Source organism: Somniosus microcephalus, chromosome 10 (genome assembly GCF_052327205.1).
Source record: "Somniosus microcephalus isolate GS21.2 chromosome 10, FLI_Smic_1.0, whole genome shotgun sequence".
Taxonomy (NCBI): Eukaryota; Metazoa; Chordata; class Chondrichthyes; order Squaliformes; family Somniosidae; genus Somniosus; species Somniosus microcephalus.
The window spans coordinates 203,094,625-203,113,084 of NC_140996.1; the positions used below are offsets into that span (position 1 = coordinate 203,094,625).

The 18,460-nt window shown below is 43.9% G+C and overlaps 1 protein-coding gene across 2 annotated transcripts in view; it reads right to left on the reverse strand.

Annotated features, from left to right (window-relative positions):
* Nucleotides 1–263: 263 nt before the first annotated feature.
* The window catches only part of fam168a (family with sequence similarity 168 member A), a 94,953-nt gene continuing 76,756 nt past the window's right edge, over nt 264–18,460 (reverse strand). Inside the window, exons 6-8 of one of the 2 annotated variants that reach the window (XM_085999456.1) lie at nt 9,350–9,524; nt 8,276–8,406; nt 264–2,637 (exon numbers count right to left, since the gene is read on the reverse strand). In XM_085999456.1, coding sequence (XP_085855582.1) covers nt 8,294–8,406; nt 9,350–9,524 — 288 coding nt within the window. In that variant the 3' untranslated portion in view covers nt 264–2,637; nt 8,276–8,293. Of the gene's footprint in view, nt 2,638–8,275; nt 8,407–9,349; nt 9,528–18,460 lie in introns of both variants that reach the window. The other variant, XM_085999455.1, reaches the window with a different exon arrangement.

The following is an 18,460-nucleotide window of genomic DNA, read 5'->3' on the forward strand; positions in this document are numbered from 1 at the left end:
TGTGATCTTTGTCACGGCTAGGTTAGACTGCTTCTCAATTAGTTCGAGAGAGTTTAAAGTTAAGAACCACACAATGTCTCCCTCCCCCATTTTGCTGGGATGTAGCAGTTCTCATTGCCAATTTGCACATCAATCTGTAAATAAGTGGATACCATCTAAATTACCATTGCAAAATTTCTAATATAATAAATGGAAAACTGATGCATTCTAAACACTCGGCCCGAGCCCCATTTTTGGATGCAAAACGGTTCAGTAAAGATTAGTTTAAAAAAAAATCCACCAGTTATTCACCGAGAAATTAGCTAGCTGGTTAAATCAATGGCATAATAATTTTAAGAGATCCATCACTAAAATTCAGGCGTTCTAGCAAATTTAAACACACTGGACCAAATAGTGTTTGTTCTAGCAAATAAATTGGATAAAAACCCACCAGTTTTTTTTAATGGGGTAGTGAGCTCAAATTTTTTAATGGAATGCTGCTCAAAAATGCCACAATTAGATATTTAAAAAATGGATCTGATGCAAGTGTCTATCTTAAACTAGTTTTAAAACTGCTAAATAGAAGCACCAAGATTTAAAATTACATCTTCTGCAACAATCTTGTAAATGCGAGAAGAGGCATATCTGATTTCTGAGAATGCAGCAGGTATTTCCGACTGCCCACAAATCTAAACAATTCTGTGTGTGACTGTCTTAAAACTTCAGCATTGGAAACGCATCATCTGATATTGCAGAATAAACCCTCTTCCCCACCTTCACTAAACAAGGTTACATTTAGCAGAATCCTGCTCCATACAACCAAGGTTTGTTGGGCTGGGATTATGGTGTGTGCATATAATGCACCCGCAAGTATTTTTGGAAATTACCCACTTAAACCCCTCTTTCAATTATGTGATCTGAACGTAAAAATTTCTGCAACAGCAGACTGTGAAGAGTTTAATATATTTGATTACAATTCTATTTAAAATCTAGGTCTCATACAGTTTGCTTTTCAGGAATCAGTCTATTAAGCTAACCACAAACACAATATGGGTGTGTTACATATATATATATATATATTCATGTATAAAGTCTTGTACCTGTTTATTAGCATAGATTATTTTTATATATGTATTGTGCAACATAACCTAGCTTCTGTATTTTGACAGAATTCTGATATGTGGTCATTTCTAAGTTGAAGGAAAATATATGCTCCCTAAATCTCAATTTGCTTTACCTCATACCCTCGTCAGTGCTTTCCAGTCATATACATTCATTTCCTAAGACGTTACCATATAGGGTGGAAAGAACTCACTTGCTGGACACAAATATTCACTCCACTTTCATGAATTTAACACACTGCTCCCATTCTATGTGGATGGTATTGTTCCACAAATTCCTGTCAACTAAGACCGTCAAGAGTTTTAAAGCTGCAGTGTTCTTCTACCCAGGTCCTTTCATTTAGACAAGGATAATAAAACTCTACATGAACTTCTGAAATGTTATCACTTTGCTTAAACTTATACAATATTTAAACAACTTTTTTTCACCTCCTTTAAAAAAAGATGCAAAAATGTCAGTTGATGACTTTAACAAACTGACAACAGATCAATTTAATGAGGGATACTGCATAATAAAATCCAAAAAAAGATACCAAGGAGCTCAATTGTATCATAATGCGACAGGATTTCACAGGCTCAAGAAGATTTACTTTGTCTTGTATAGTGAATCCAGATTTTGTGACATTTCTGACAAATAGCAAAAGAAAGCCAATGCCATAGAAATCCCAATTTTTAATACAGTGCAACCTGTATTTAGGACCCAAAGAACACAATGCTGATTTAATAGCTGTAATGGATTGGCGGCAGGGAGAAATGGTGCTCAGCCAATTACTTTATCTTGAACAAAGAATGTGGCCAACCAACGCAAACAAGTAATTTTGAATTACTTAAGCCATCCTAAGAATTCACTGTGCTGTAGCAATGAATGGAGTGCTCCATTAATTCTATATCCCTTTAACCCCTCAAAGCTTTCCTGAATAATTCTATTGTCAAAAACAAAAAAAGATTAAAGGCCATTTCAGTGGTGAGTGCTAATTTTGATAATACCTTTTAAATGCAACTAGAAAGGCTAATGTTCAAACTGAATGTCTAAGATTTTATGGTTAATATGCAAGATCAGAATGTGCGAGATCAAGAGCGCCAATAGATCAGATCAAAGAGACATAGCCATTATTCTCTTTAAACTGAATTAACACATTTGCCTTTCTTGGGGATGCTGCATCAAATTCAGGTTGGGCTCATTTCTTTTTAAATCTTGCTATAAACCTCCTTATAGGATCTCAGTAATAGAAATGGTGTAACACGCAATTGTTAAAAGGATGACATGTATTCTCACCATTGAATAGGCCTCTTTGGCCGTAGCCTCGCTAGTAAAAACAAAACATTGGTCTGTAACAATTTTGAGTAGCTATGATGGAAAAGAACTTAAATGAGGCAGAAGTTTGGAGAAAAGCAGCTTTTACAAAAAAAAACACTAAATGATGCATAAAGTGACCTTTGCACTTTGTTCTTGCAAACAGATTCGGTGCCATGTGGCTTCGATGCACAAGCACCAACGTAAGACTTGAGTAGTTGCATACAATGTCTGACTCCAGATCTGCAGACATAAAAAAAAAAGAACCACTTTTACATCAGATCTGAAAGATTGTTAACTTGATGTGAATGGCGATTAATTGCATTCAAGGAAAAAAATATCCATAAGCTCTGGGTGCAGTTTATTTTCTGCTATTATGCATATATTTTCAGCAAACTATAATTTTGTAAATTTTTATTTGTATTTGAGCACTTAATCAGTATTAAAAAGCCTGGTCTTCTCTGAAATTCTAAACTGAAAGTCTCAATCAAGAAACTTGGATATTTATACAATGCAACCAAACTACCACAGCACTAAACAGAATCTTAAACAGAGCATCACACAGTCGTAAGATACATCTTGGTTAATGTTACCAGAAGTACTGAAAAATGGATTAAAGATCTAAATTTGCCAACAAGAAATTGGGACTGCAAAGAACAGGGAACAAGTAGGCCAAACAGGGGGATTGGGCCTAAAAAGTGTCAGATGTCATTTAATGTGGACAAGTGCAAGGCAATGAGACCGAGAAGGGGAATGTACAGTAGCAATATATGAACTTACATTCATATAGCATTTGTAACACAGAAATCATCCCAGGGTGCTCCATAGGAGCGTAGTCAGACAAAAAATGACACCGAGCCAAAGAAGGGGATATTAGCATGGGTAACTAAAGCTTGGTTAAAGTCAGTTTTAAAGAGGGTCTTAAAGCAGGAGGGGGGTTTAGGGAGGGAATGCCAGAGCTTAGGGCCTATACAGCTGAAGGCACATTGCCAATGGCAAGGAGGGAAGGAATACCACCCCCCAGCACCCCTTCCCCTGGCACCTTCCTGTGCAAGCGCAGGAGATGCAACACATGCCATTATACCTCCCCACTTCCCACTGTCCAGGGCTCCAAACACCCCTTCCAGGTGAAACAGCGATTTACTTGTACTTCTTGAAATTTAGTATACTGTATTCACTGCTCACGATGTGGTCTCCTCTACATTGGGGAGACCAAACGCAGATTGGGTGACAGCTTTGCGGAACACCTCCGTTCAGTCCATAAGGGGGACCCTGAGCTCCCAGTGGCCTGTCACTTTAATTCACCGCTCCATTCCCACTCGGACCTCACCGTCCTCGCCCTCTTGCATTGTGCCACGGAAGCTCAGCGTAAGCTCGAGGAACAGCACCTCATCTTTCGATTAGGCACTTTACAGCCTTCCGGACTCAATAGAGTGTTCAACAATTTCAGATCATAACCTCGGCCCCTATCTCATACACATACATACATATACATATACACACATTCTACCAGCGCAATTCACACTTCATCTAGAGCCATCCTTTGTTCCTTAACCTGTCCCATTACCACCTCCTCTTGCCTTGAATATCTCAATCTCTCCTGCCTTCTATCCTATCACTGACCTTCCCTTTTGTTCGTTCATCCCCTGCTCCTTTTCCCAGCCCCTAAACTTGCTTTCCATTTCCTGCTTTTTCCCATTCTGACGAAAGGTCTTCGACCTGAAACGTTAACCGTTTCTCTTTCCACGGATGCTGCCTGGCCTGCTGAGTTTTTCCAGTGTTTTCTGTTATTTTGGATTTCCAGCATCCGCAGTATTTTGCTATTGTATTAGGGAAGGAATGGGGGGGGGGGGGGGGGGGGGGGGAAAGATGGGGAAGGGAATGCACAAGAAGCCAGAGTTGGTGGAACACACAAAAGAGTTCTTGGAGGGCTGTAGGAGGCTACAGTGATAGGGAGGGGCGGGACCATGGAGGGATTGGAACACAAGGATGAGAATTTTAAAATCCAAAGACTTTGGTGGGCCAGCAACCAATGTAGATCAGCGAGCACAGGGGTGATTGGTGAGTGGGACTTGGCGCAGGTTAGGATACGGGCATCAGAGTTTTGAATGAGCTCCAGGTTATGCAAGGTGGAAGATACGAGGCCAGCCAGGACAGCATTGGAATAGTCAAGTCTGTAGATGGTAAAAGCATGGATGAGGGCTTCAGCAACAGATAAGCTAAGGCCGGCGATGTTAAAGAGGTGGCAATAGGCAGTCCTTGTGATGGAGAGGCTATGGGGCCAGAAGCTCAGCTCAGGGTCAAATTGGATACTGAGGCTGTGAACACTCTGGCTCAGCTGGAGGCAGTCATCAGGATGGGGGACATTGTGGTTTTGGGGTGCAACTTCATTTATAATGTAGATTAGCCAGTTGTGCCACAAGGCGATACCAAGGAAATTGGGAATGTCTATACTGTATAAAAGGAGAACTGATCAAAGTTTAAGATTTTATGGGAATATATATACACACATCTTATCCAAATACATTGTTTGACATAACCACAAACTTTGTAACCAAGGTGCATAGAAAAGGGAAGGTGAACAGTTCATATTTAACTACTTTAGAGATGGTGGTGAATGCATAGCATAGACAGTACAGAAAGACAGTAGAGGCAGACAATGGCAGCAAGTTCAAGACGGAACTGAAGTGTTTTTTTGGCAATGGAAGCAATTTATAGATACAAGAAGATAGCAACATATTTTTTGACCTTTGGGACTGACCAAAAGGATCATAATGATATTGTCCAGTCCTCTACATTCCAATTAGTCCCCGACCAACTGAATGCACTTAAAATGATCAGTTACCATAACCAGCTAAAATTTGGTCTAGAACAGTCTTTTGTTGATATCTTAATACATACAATACTGTTTTTTTTTTTTAAAAACAGTACAAAGATTAATTGGAACAACCGTAGGCATGAAGTTGTTGCCTGTCTTGCATCCACCTATAAAAAGTTAAAGACATCATATGGGGTTAGATCAAATCTAGGTTACAGCATGCTACAGACCTGCTCAACAAATTTATTTCAAAATATTTTACAAAAAAAGTGTTTTGTTTAATGACAATAAAAGTCTCAGTAGTCTCATTTCACGTAGGCTCCCCCATGGATGAATCACCTCAAGCGCAACCATATGTAAAGGAAACTTCATCACAGCTGCCAGAAGTAAATGAAATTTATACCTCCTGCAGTTTACACATTACAGTACTTGCCAAATTATATATAGAATGAGCTCCTTAAAAAAAAAGAACAAAATTACAAGTCCTTGAACTCAAGGGGATACCCCTTAAGTAGTTACCTTGGATGAGTATGAAGCTGGAAAGAGCTTCATGTTTGTGCTGTGTAGAAATGTTTCCAATCTGTTCAGCATTTTGAATAGCTTGGTTGGTTTATAGCCAATCTCTTGTAAGTGTTTTATTTGGTATGGTTTGAGAACTGTTAGTGCATGTGATGGCACATCGTTCAATAACCACTGCATTACTGCCACACAATTTCATCGAATGATAGAGCACAGGTGGCAGCCATTCGGCCCATTGTGCCTGTGCTGACTCTTTGAAAGAGCAATCCAATTAGTCCCACTCCCCTGCCCTTTCCCCAGTCCTGCAACTTTGTTCCACTTCAAGTATTTATCCAATTCCCTTTTGAAAGTTACTATTGAATTTGCTTCTACCACCTTTTCAGGCAGTGCATTCCAGAACATTAACTCCCAACATTTTTTGGGCGTTGATCAAGACCGGGACAGTGCAACCATTACAGATTAAGAAGGAGATTTGTACTTTTTTTGCATAATGTATAATGGCAAGTTTTTCTTCAACAAGGAGGGTGAGGAAGCACGTATCCATAATAAATCCTTGAGTGTGTGTTGCAGGTCAACAACTATTAATCTTGAAATGGTTGGTTTCATTTTTTTCCCCTCTTTCATTTTTGTCCAAATACAGTTAATTGAAAGAGCTATACCAATGAATACATTTGTTTATCATGTATTGAGCAATGGAAATGCACTAAATTATGTTCTGCAAAACATGTGCATATCCAGATTGACCAATTCAATTCACTCCTCAAACTGGCTTGCATTAATTCCTGAAGAGTGTTATTTTTCACTGAATACTTTGGGGGGAAAATGGGTTGTACACTAATCAACAAAACGGAAGTTTGTGTAACTTTACAACTGAATATATGCCAAATATAAATGGAGTTCCACAAAAAAAATCCAAACTAGAAATTAAGATTAAATTTAATTAACTGTAATTGATAGATTTAGCAATTTTTCATACTCAGGCACACTTTTTTTTAATAACTTTTTAATGTTAGAATGACAGGAAATCTCATTTTACATTATTCTTTGAACAAAATTGTGATCGAGAAACATTATTTATTCTACTTGAGTCGTCAAAGGAAAATGTCAGTGTAATTAATCAGAGCTAAAAAGATCTTAAATTCACATTTAATGTGAACTGCAATTTAGAGGGAGAGAGAGAGGAACTGGGATAAACCACGAAGGATCAGAAGCAGTGATCATTACGGCAAGATCATTAAGCCAGCATGGTCAGATTACTCACACCGAGGAGAATGTGTTTACATTTCAACTCTCAAACTGGGAAGCAACTTCTGCTTTTCCAAATTTCAAAGGGGTTCCAAGTTTATGTGTATATACTTATATCTCCAATTTTGCACATACTAAATTGGAGACAGAGCAAACAATGCATCAGATCAGGAAGATTTGAATCTTTTAGGAAGTTGGACTAGTAGGTAGCAAATGCAGTCCAATGTAGACACATTTAAAATTAGTACGGGAACAGGGAGTCAGTGTACGGATTTAATGAAGTTGTATACTGCATAGATCAGGAAAGGACCTTGTTGCTGTTGTGGATAAATCATTTAAACTATCAGCCCAGTACTAGGCTGCAAAAATAGGCAAACAATTTTATGCGTTGCATCAGCAGAGGGGTAGAATACAAATTAAGAGACATACAAAAAGCATTGGTTATACTTCATCTGTAGTACTGTACACAACAGTTCCATAGCATTGAAAAATATACTGTATCCCTTTAGAGGATGCATCATGAAGGAATGATTTCAGAACCAAAGAAAAAAGGAAACGGTCTGTTTTGCGACTAGAAATATTTGCTCGCATGGAAGGTAAATGTTGACTAGACTGGCTGGGCAATTGTCCATGTGTTGCATCTTCCATGTATTTCTATGTTCTCATTGGAAAGGTGAGATTTTATTTTCTAATAGAAATTTCCAAAATTATATGAAAGGGATCGATAAGTTAATCTGGACAAATTGCTCACATTGAAATTAGACATAATTTAAACATCAAGGAATTGCCGGTTAATCCAAATGATCTTTCCTGTTCCCAAAATTTTCTGTTTGTAAAACAAATTTGACATTTTTCAGCACTGACAAAACAAAAGTCTTCTTAAAGTCGCAGTCAAAGTCATCTTAAAATTTGCTTTTCCAAATTTTATACCGGTTATTCTAAAGGTTATATGGAAAAATATACTATATGGGTGGTGCGGTAACCAAAGTATTCGGCCAGCAGAAATCGGTCTTTATATTTTCTAGAATAATTGCTAGAAATGCAAGGAGTCACTGAACAATGTTGACCAAGATCATCCAAGGTTCAAACCTGAAGCCCCAGGTTTTGCAAAACTGTGCCATAAATAAAAACACTTGATACATGGAGTCTTACAAATTACACTTTAGAACCATACAAGGTGAGTCATGTGTTTACTAAACGTTAGTCTACATTGAAAATCAATTCTCAAAAGACAGGTGTATGTTACATTTGTAATGTATATCCAACCAAATATTCACAAATAGTGGGTGTTACACTTACATGAACTGGTTTGTGAATTTACCAATGTGGAGGTACATAGCTATACGTAGGTGTTCCTTGAGTCCTGTATGTTGGCACAGAAACAGGATGTGGTCCTAGTTGAGTGTGTTGTGGCGTGGTCAGCAGAGTCCCTTTTGGGGTAGGGGAAGAAATTAAAAACTTCAGTTCAATACAGTTTTTTGTGCAACAACTTTGCTTCCGTACAGAAAAATAATTCTCTGAACCTTGTGATAAAGATGCTGCACTACATTAATATATTCAGTCTGTCCTTCCCACTGTACATGATGGAACAAACATAGCAGGTAATAAGGATATTCGGCAGTTGTTTACTGCCAAGTTGTAGGGCATACGGAAAGTTATTTTCGCAGAATTGTCAAGGCTCAAATGATTTCCCTCAAGCATTTACCCCAACAACTTTCAAACTTTACAATGGTGTTAGGAATTGGATTTTTTTTTTTTTTTTTAATGCAGATGAGTGATTAAGAGGAAGAAAATGGGCCATTTTTAGATCTCAGTTTAATCTTAGTCTTCCCATTTTGGTACCATGCCTGCATTCTTTTACCATGATGGACTGAATGAGGTGTAGGAAATTCAGATACCCATTGCACACACCCTCCCGAAGTATTTTGAAAAAGTTAAAAGTTCCTACTACTGTGCAAGATCATGGCTGATCATCTACCTCATCTCCACTTTCCGGCACGATCCCCATATCCCTCGATTCCCTTAATATTCAAAAATCTATCGATCTGTCTTGAATATACTCAACGACAGAGCCTCCACAGCCCTCTGGGGTAGAGAATTCCAAAGATTCATCACCCTGTAAGTGAAGAAATTTCTCCTCATCGCAGTCCTCAATGGCCGACCCCTTATTCGGAGACTGTGACCCCTGGTTCTAGACTCCCCAGCCAGGTGAAACAGCCTCCCAGCATCTACCCGGTCAAGCTGTGTAAGAATTTTGTATCTTCTGTTACGTGAGGTATGGACTAACTTTTGCACATTGGGTGGCATAACAAAGTGAGAGATTGTTATGGTAATACATACATCCACAAAAGCAACTCATTAAGTATCGCTTACCTGCTGTCATCGCCATGGTAGTCCCAGCAACCATTCCCATAGCCATCCCATTGGTTCGTGGAGCAGGGACAGAAGTTGGGTAAATAGCAGGTTGAATGCTATTGGGTTGCACCACTGTGGTATGGTGGATTACATGAGGCTGTGCTGCATACACAGGCTGTGTGTAATAGGCCCCCTGCTTAAAAAAAATTCAGATCAGCTAAAATCCTAGACACAATATTTGATTAGTAGTGCACCTCATACTGCCAAATATCTATTAAATCAATTGATGGGCCTAAAACACAAGCTTCAGTTCACCAGTATTTAAAAAGCAGTCACCACACAGATTACAGCGGTTCAAGAAGGCTGCCCACCACCACCTTAAGGCAACTAGTGATGTGCAATAAATGCCAGCCTTGCCAGTGATGCCCACATTCTAAGAATGCTTAAAAAAAACTACAGATTTTATAGTGCCAGCAATGAATACATAGAGCATCAGAAAAAATTAAGTGGCTTTTGCAGAAATAACTAAACCCTTGCTTCCCTTGTTGTACATTTACCTACCAAGACACAGTGTGTGGGGATCTAAGTAACACAAACCAGGAAGAGTTACAGATGCCAAGTGACCTACTTTGCAATTTCCAGCATGTCCTGTTTTTAGATCTCAGCCATGAACCCATTGGCTGACATCAGTGGGAGCACTTCAATTGAACTTAAAAAAAAGCCAAATTCCCCATCCGTACTTTTTACACAGCTGAAATGATCTATTTGGGTGGCCAATGGGTAAGATCCAGCTGGGCTACATTATCCTGCCAGCACGTGGCCTAAACTCTCAAGACTAGCCATTTTGGAGAGACACCAGAGCGCTGCTGGCCCCCATAGAACAACCTTCCTGCCAAGTAGAGAAAAATGGAGGGAAATACAGACTGGTTTCACACTTTCCACTATAAGAGCCAATGTTTGTTTTTCCCTGTACAACAATATAAAATGGTAACAGTAGAACACAGAAAAAGTCATTTAGCTCATCAAATCTGTGCTAGTGTTTTTCACCAGTAGCCACATAGTTTAATCCCACACTCCTGCTTGCTCCCCATACCTTTTGATATTCCTATTTTACCAAGCAACTAAATCCATTTTAGAATAACAGTCTATGGCAGAGAATTGCCCACTCTAACCACACACTGTCACAAAAGGTGATTTTTTTCCCCCTTCTAACCTTCCCTTCAATTCTTTGTGATCATCTTAAATTCATGACCTTTCATTATTGCCTTGCTGACCCGTGGAAACAACCTTAACCCTTCATTCCTTAACCGTCTCGGCTCTGGTGGAAAAAAAGACCAAACTTCTTTAATCTTTCTCCACAACTGTAATTCTTTGCCCCTGGTAACATCTTAATAAACCTAAACTGTACCTTTCCATTGCTTTCGTAACATTCCAAAAGGGTACATAATACAACAGCCAGCTCCCCATGTTGGCTGACATAGTGTATCCATACCTCACATTACCCCTCTCCCATTAGAAAACCACGGTCATTCCCCCTACAAGATTCACACTTAATCCATCAGTCCTCTCCCAACTACTGTTTCATTGCCAATCTCCCTTTTCAGTTACTCTATCTTCAACCTCCTTGCTCACTCTAAGTTCATTAAATGTGTTGCTGCCTCCTGGCTCTAAAAGAAAGACTTGCATTTATATAGCACCTTTCACGACCTCCGGACATCCCGAAGTGCTTTACAGTCAATTAAGTACTTTTGAAATGTAGTCACCGTTGTAATGTAGGAAACCTTGCAGCCAATCTGCACACAGCCATGAGATAAAACATAAGAAATAGGAGCAGGAGTAGGCCAATTGGCCCCTCGAGCCTGCTCCGCCATTCAATAAGATCATGGCTGACCAGATCATCTGTTTTAGTGCTGTTGGCTGAGGGGTAAATATTGGCCTGGACACTGGGGAGAATTCCCCTGGTGGTCTTCGAAATAGTGCCATGGGGTCTTTTACATCCACCCGAGGGGACAGATGGAGTGTCATATTAACATCTCATCTGAAAGACTGCACCTTCCACAGTGCAGCACTGGATTGTCAGCCTCTGGGCCCTTGTCTCCTGAAACACACTCCTTGAATCTCTCCAGTCCAGCTTCTGCCCATGTAACCAAAACAGCCCTAGCCAAAGTCAAGAATTACATCTTCTATGACTATGATAATGATATACCTATCAATTCATCCAATGAAAAGCGACGAGTTAAGACAGTAACTATAGGTTTTTATTGGCTAAATAACAGAGCCCACCCTCGTGGGTGATCGGATCCAACAAGGAGGAATACCAGCCAGTCGACCACCTTTATACCTGGGCAAGTAGGTGGAGCCATGGGCGGAGTCAGCAGTGGTCAGCCCAGGTATAACAGCGTGACAAGAGGCGACCTCGTGTAGTGATACAACAGTGTAAACAGTGATAACCATAGTGTAACGATATAACAGTGTTAACCATAGTGTAACGATAGTGAACGATAAAAGTGGTTTACCACATTCACCCCTTGTTTAGATTTGAGTCCGGCGGGGTGAAGTGTACTACCAGTTCAGGTATGTCAGTCTGTCCGGAGGCCTCGTAAGCCTTTCCGATCGTCGCAGCAGCAGCGGCGGTGATGCAGTATCCGCTGTTAATGGTGGTGTCTGCGTGGTCGGCGAAGGCTCGTGCCGTCTACCTGGGCTGGATTTTTGGGGGGGGGGGGGGGGGGGTAACGGTGGTGTCTCAGGGATGCCCGAGGGTGCGAGGTCTCGTAAGGAGACAGTGTCCTCCCGCCCGTCTGGGTATGCCACATAGGCGTACTGGGGGTTGGCGTGCAGGAGGTCCACCCTCTCGACCAGGGGGTCCGTTTTATGGGCCCTCGCGTGCTTTTGCAGCAAGACGGGCCCCGGAGAGGTCAGCCAAGTTGGTAACGTGGTTCCCGTAGTCGACTTCCTGGAGAAAACAAACATTCGTTCATGGGGGGTGGTGTTAATGGCAGTGCAAAGCAGTGACCGGATGGAATGCAGCGCTGCCGGGAGGACTTCCTGCCAGCGAGAGGTTGGGAGGCCCTTGGACTTTAAGGCTAAGAGAACGGCCTTCTAGACAGTCGCGTTCTCTCTGTCCACCTGGCCGTTCCCTCGGGGGTTGTAGCTGGTGGTCCTGCTTGCAGCAATACCTCTCGCTAGTAGGAACTGGCGAAGTTCCTCGCTCATGAAGGAGGAGCCCCGGTCGCTATGTATATAGTTCGGGAACCCGAACACGGCGAAGAGGTCGTTCAGGCATTTGATGACCGTGGTACTGGTCATGTCTGGGCAGGGGAAGGCAAAGGGGAAACGGGAGTACTCGTCAATGATGTTGAGGAAGTACACATTACGGTCAGAGGACGGGAGGGGCCCCTTAAAATCGATGCTCAAGCGCTCGAAGGGGCGGGTGGCCTTGATCAGGCTTGCTCTGTCCGGCCTAAAGAAATGCGGTTTGCATTCGGCACAGGTTTGGCAGTTCCTGGTCATGGTCCTGACCTCCTCGGTGGAGTAGGGCAGGTTGCGGGCCTTAATGAAGTGGTAAAGTCTGGTGACTCCGGGGTGGCAGAGGTCGTTGTGGAGGGTCTGCAGTCTATCAATTTGCGCGTTGGCGCATGTACTTCGTGATAGAGCATCTGGGGGTGCGTTCAGTTTACCAGGCCGGTACAAGATCTCATAATCATAGGTGGAGAGCTCGATTCTCCACCTCAAGATCTTGTTGTTCTTGATTTTGCCCCTCAGCTTGTTATTAAACATAAAAGCGACCGAACGCTGGTCGGCGAGGAGGGTAAATCGTTTGCCTGCCAGGTAATGCCTCCAGCGTCGTACAGCCTCCACGATCGCCTGGGCCTCCTTCTCGACCGAGGAGTGTCGGATCTCAGGGCCCTGGAGGGTCCTTGAGAAGGCGGCCACCGGTCTCCCCTCCTGGTTAAGGGTTGCGGCTAGGGCGAAGTCGGATGCATCGCTCTCCACTTGGAAAGGGATAGACTCATCCACCGTGTGCATTGTGGCCTTAGCAATGTCTCCCTTAATGAGGGAGAAGGCTGCGCACGCTTCTGCCGTCAGGGGGAAGGAGGCAGACTTCATGAGGGGTCTGGCTTTGTCCGCATAATTCGGCACCCATTGGGCATAGTAGGCGAAGAGCCCCAGGGTCCTCTTCAGCGCCTTTGGACAGTGGGGGAGGGGAAGCTCCATGAGGGGGCGCATTCTTTCGGGGTCGGGGCCGATGACTCCGTTCTCTACTACGCAGCCGAGGCTGGGCGCGAGGTGTTAAACACACATTTCTCCTTATTGTAGGTGAGGTTCAGCCGTTGGGCCGTACGGAGGAATCTCTCCAGATTAACATCATGGTCCTGCCGGTCGCGGCCGCAGATGGTGACGTTATCTAGATAGGGGAACGTGGCTTGCAGCCCGTTCTGGTCAACCATCCGGTCCATCTCCCTTTGGAAGACCGAAACCCCGTTGGTGACGCCGAAGGGAACCCTAAGGAAGTGGTAGAGGCGGCCATTCGCCTCGAAGGCGGTATACTGGCGGTCCTCAGGGCGGATAGGGAGTTGGTGGTAGGCCGACTTAAGGTCGATGGTAGAGAATATTCAGTACTGTGCAATCTGATTGACCATATCAGATATGCGGGGAAGGGGGTATGCGTCCAGCTGGGTGTACCGGTTTATGGTTTGGCTGTAGTCGATGACTAGGCGGTTTTTATCGCCGGTCTTAACGACTACGACCTGGGCACGCCAGGGGCTGTTGCTCCTCTCGATGATGCCCTCTTTCAGGAGACGCTGCACCTCAGAGCTAATAAACGCTCTGTCCCCGGCGCTGTACCACCTGCTCTTGGTAGCGACGGGTTTACAGTCGCGGGTGAGGTTGGCGAACAGGGAGGGGGGCGGAACCCTGAGGGTGGATAGGCCGCAGGTGGTACGCGGTGGGCGGTTTAAAGGCTGTTGGTTGTCGACTGAGTGGGGGGAGGGGTCCACCGTATGCCAAAGTGACACTTTGAAGGTGGGATTGGAAATCCAGCCCTAGTAGGACGGCAGCGCAGAGTTGGGGCAGGAGAAGTTTAAAATTTTTATACTCCGTGCCCCTAACCGACAGGGTCACAACACAGTATCCGCTGATGTCTGTTGAATGGGACCTCGACGCCATCGAGATCCGGTTGCGCGTTGGCTGGACAGTGAGGGAGTAGTGGCTCACCGTGTCTGGATGGATGAAACTCTCCGTGCTTCCGCTGTCCAACAGGCAGGTCGTGGCGTGGCCGTTTACTTTGATGTCCATCATGGACTTGGACAGGTGATGCGGGCGAGCTTGGTCCAGTGTGACAGAGGCTAGTGTATGGCTGAGCGAGCTGCTGTAGTCTGCGGGTGAGGCTGCGGTCGGGTCTGGAGACAAGGTGGCGGTCGAGTGTGGTGAACAAAATGGCGGTGCCCACGACGTTGCATAAAATGGCGGAGAAGATGGCCGCCCCCACAACTCACATGAGGCACTGCCGGTGTCGGTGGCCTTGATCAAAGATGGCCGCCCCCACGACTCACGAGGGGATACTGGCATCTGTGGCCTTGATGAAAGATGGCCGCCCCCCACAACTCGCATGAGGCACTGCTGGCGTCTGTGGCTTTCCCCCTGCAGGCCTTCGCGAAGTGGCCTTTCTTGTGGCAGTCGGAGCAGGTCGCGTTTCTTGCAGGGGCAGCGCGCCCTCGGGTGTTTCGCCTGGCCACAGAAAAAGCAGCCGGTGGCCCGATCGCGGGGCTCCGATGTCGCAGCCGGTACCAGGGGTGGTGGTCCCGATCGGGTCCGGGACGGCGACGCTGAGGTAGGTCCCAGAGGCGGCGGTGCGAGGGGTATTGCGGTTGGGGTCGGGCCCGAGTCCCAGGGTCGCGCAGCACAGTACCTGGAATACGCCTCGAGGTCCCGATGGGCCACTTCCAGAGGGCGAGCGAGGGCTGCAGCTGTGTTCAGGTCGAGGTCCTTTGATTCGAGCAGTCTTTGCCGTGAGTAGTCGGACCGAAGGCCTTTCACGAAGGCATCGCGGATATTCTCTTCAGTATTTTCTGCAGCCGTTACAGCTTTAAAGTCACAGTCCCTGCCGAGTGTTTGTAGCGCCCGTAAAAATTCATCTACAGACTCTCCTGGCTGTTGCGGGCGGGATCTTAGGAGATGTCTGGCATACATAGAATTTACCGGGCTCCGGTACTGCTCTTTCAGCAGGTTGAGGGCGGCCTCGTATGTAGTAAGGTCCTGGATGAGTGCAAATACCTTAGGGCTCACTTGGGCGGTCAGAACTCTTAGTTTGGATCTCTGAGGCACGCCGGATTCTCCCAGGTAGGATTCGAAACAGCTCAGCCAGTGTTTGCTGCCTGTGGGTTTAGATCCAGGTACGGCGGTCGGAGGGCTCGCAGCCAGGCCGGCTGCTGTGGCTGTTGTAGCTGGGCGTCTGACTGGTCGTTTGGCTGCTCCGTTAAAGACATTTCAAAATTTAGCCAATAAAATTGATATACCTATCAATTCATCCAATGAAAAGCGACGAGTTAAGACAGTAACTATAGGTTTTTATTGGCTAAATAACAGAGCCCACCCTCGTGGGTGATCGGATCCAACAAGGAGGAATACCAGCCAGTCGACCACCTTTATACCTGGGCAAGTAGGTGGAGCCATGGGCGGAGTCAGCAGTGGTCAGCCCAGGTATAACAGCGCGACAAGAGGCGACCTCGTGTAGTGATACAACAGTGTAAACAGTGATAACCATAGTGTAACGATATAACAGCGTTAACCATAGTGTAACGATAAAAGTGGTTTACCACAGATAACAAAGCTCTATCATTCCATGATCTTTCTGCATTATTTGTTATAGTTGACCACGCCATCCTCCGCAAATACCACTCTTCTACTATTGATCTCCATGGAACCTCCTTTGCATAGTTATATTTCCAATTATCCAAATAAAGCTAATGCCAAAACATCGCCAATAACTTCCGTTCCGCTCTTCCCCCCAATTTGGGGTCTCCACAGGATCCATTCTCGGTCCTCTTTCTTATCTACAGTCTGCACCGTAGCAACATCTGTAAGCATAGAAGCTGCTTCTATATGTATGCTGTCGGTGCCGTTTCACTTCTCTCGACTGTCTCCGTGCTGTCAGACTGCCCGTCTAGCATTGTTGTGAATAAGTCACAACTTACTCCAGGTGATCAAGATGACTGAACTCATCATTTTCACCCCACCACAAACTTACCACTGAATTCACCCCACTCCCAGGCTGAACCAGACTGTATGCAATTGGTGTCCTGTTCGACCCAAGCTGAACTTCAGAACCCATGTGCTACCCATCATTAAGGGCACTTACTTTCACCTCTGCCTTTGTCACTGAAAAACTTACATGCCTTTGTTACTTCCAAACTGGCCTGCTCTAATGTTGTCCTTACTGGCCTTCCACTCAAAATACCAACATATCCAGTGCTGCACTGATTTACACTAGCTCCCAATTTCCCAGTGCATTACTTTTAAATCTTTGCCACAGTCTATAAATCATTTCCCTCCCCATGACTTTGCCCAGTCAGTATTAGCTGTGGCTCAGTTGGTAGCACTTTTGCTGCTGAGTCAGAAGGTTGCAGGTCCGAGTCTCACTCCAGGGACTTGAGCACAAATCGAGGCTGACACTCCAGTGCAGTACTGAGGGAGTGCTGCATTGTCAGAGATATCGTCTTTCAGATTAGACGTTATGTTCACCTGAGGGGGCATACAGGACCTAAAAGATCTCTTGGCACTATTTTGAACAACAGCAGGGGCATTCTTCTCGGTGTCCTGGCCAATATTTATAGCTCAACCAACACCTAAAAACAGATGATCTGGTCAGTACCACACTGCTGTTTGTGGGACCTTGCTGTGCGCAAATTGGCTGCTGCGATTTTTACATCAGAACAGTGACTACACTTCAAAAGCACATAATTGGCTGTAAAGTGCTTTGGGACATCCTGAGGTCGTGAAAGGCGTGTCTTTCTTTCCACCATCTCTGCAATCTCATCCAGCCTAACTATCCTCCTGAATACTCCATTCCTCTGACTGAACTAGTGCGCATCTTCTCAACCCTGCCTCTTGTCCCACCATTAATGAGAACTTTCAGCTAACTTGTAACAGCAAGTCTTTGAAAATCTGCCCCTAAACCTCCATCTCTCAAAATCTCAAGATCCAAGCTTAAGCAAATTTTCAGTCACGCTCTCAATCTCTCCCTCCTGGTTGTTAGTAGTCCTTACGCCTATTTGTGAAACCCCTCAGGATAATTATATAAAAGGCACTATATAAATGCAAATTGTACAAATTGAACATTACCTCCTTGCTTTAGTATTCAATGCCTTTAGATACAAAACCAAGAACATAGGGCAATTTTGATTTTATGATTAATAAACACCATCCCCCAAAAAATAGTATTTTGCGGAGTTGTCACAGCTTTAGTTACATTTCTCATTTTTAACACCAGAAGTCTGTTGTATTTGAGAGGAGAAATCAATCGAATTGAAGGCCATGAGCTTCTTTATCCAAGTTGGTTTCTGAAACAGTCTTGATACCAGAGTTGCAGCAATTTTGCAAATGCCACACTGCAATTACAATGCAGTTACAGAATTAAGTTATTTACTTAAGCAACTATTATAACTTCACATATCATATACCCATACTTGGCTTCAACTTATGCGCTACATGGAGTTCTGTTTTGGGGTGCTGGTGACAGATAAAACCTATTTATAACTGAACTGAACACAAGATGCCACAATGATCAAGTGACAAAGTTAATAAAAGCCTTACAGTGAAAGTGCATGAGTTGGAGTTTGTATAGGGTGGATCTAGGAAACCCAGAAAGATGAGGTTTGAGAAAATGCGGGACAAAGTAAGGCTGGAATGCACAATAAGCCAGATCCAGAGAAACAAAGAGCTCAGGGAATAGCTTGTTGAGTTGAAGGAGCCTCCAGAGATAGAACGAGAGGTGTAACAAAAGAGATTGAATGAGAGAGAGTAAACAAAAGAGTAGAGGATTTAACTTAATTTAATGTCCAGCAATCCTGGCCATTATATAGGTACACATCTTTTAGTGCGGCACCTAGTACCAACTATTAGTTTAGACAA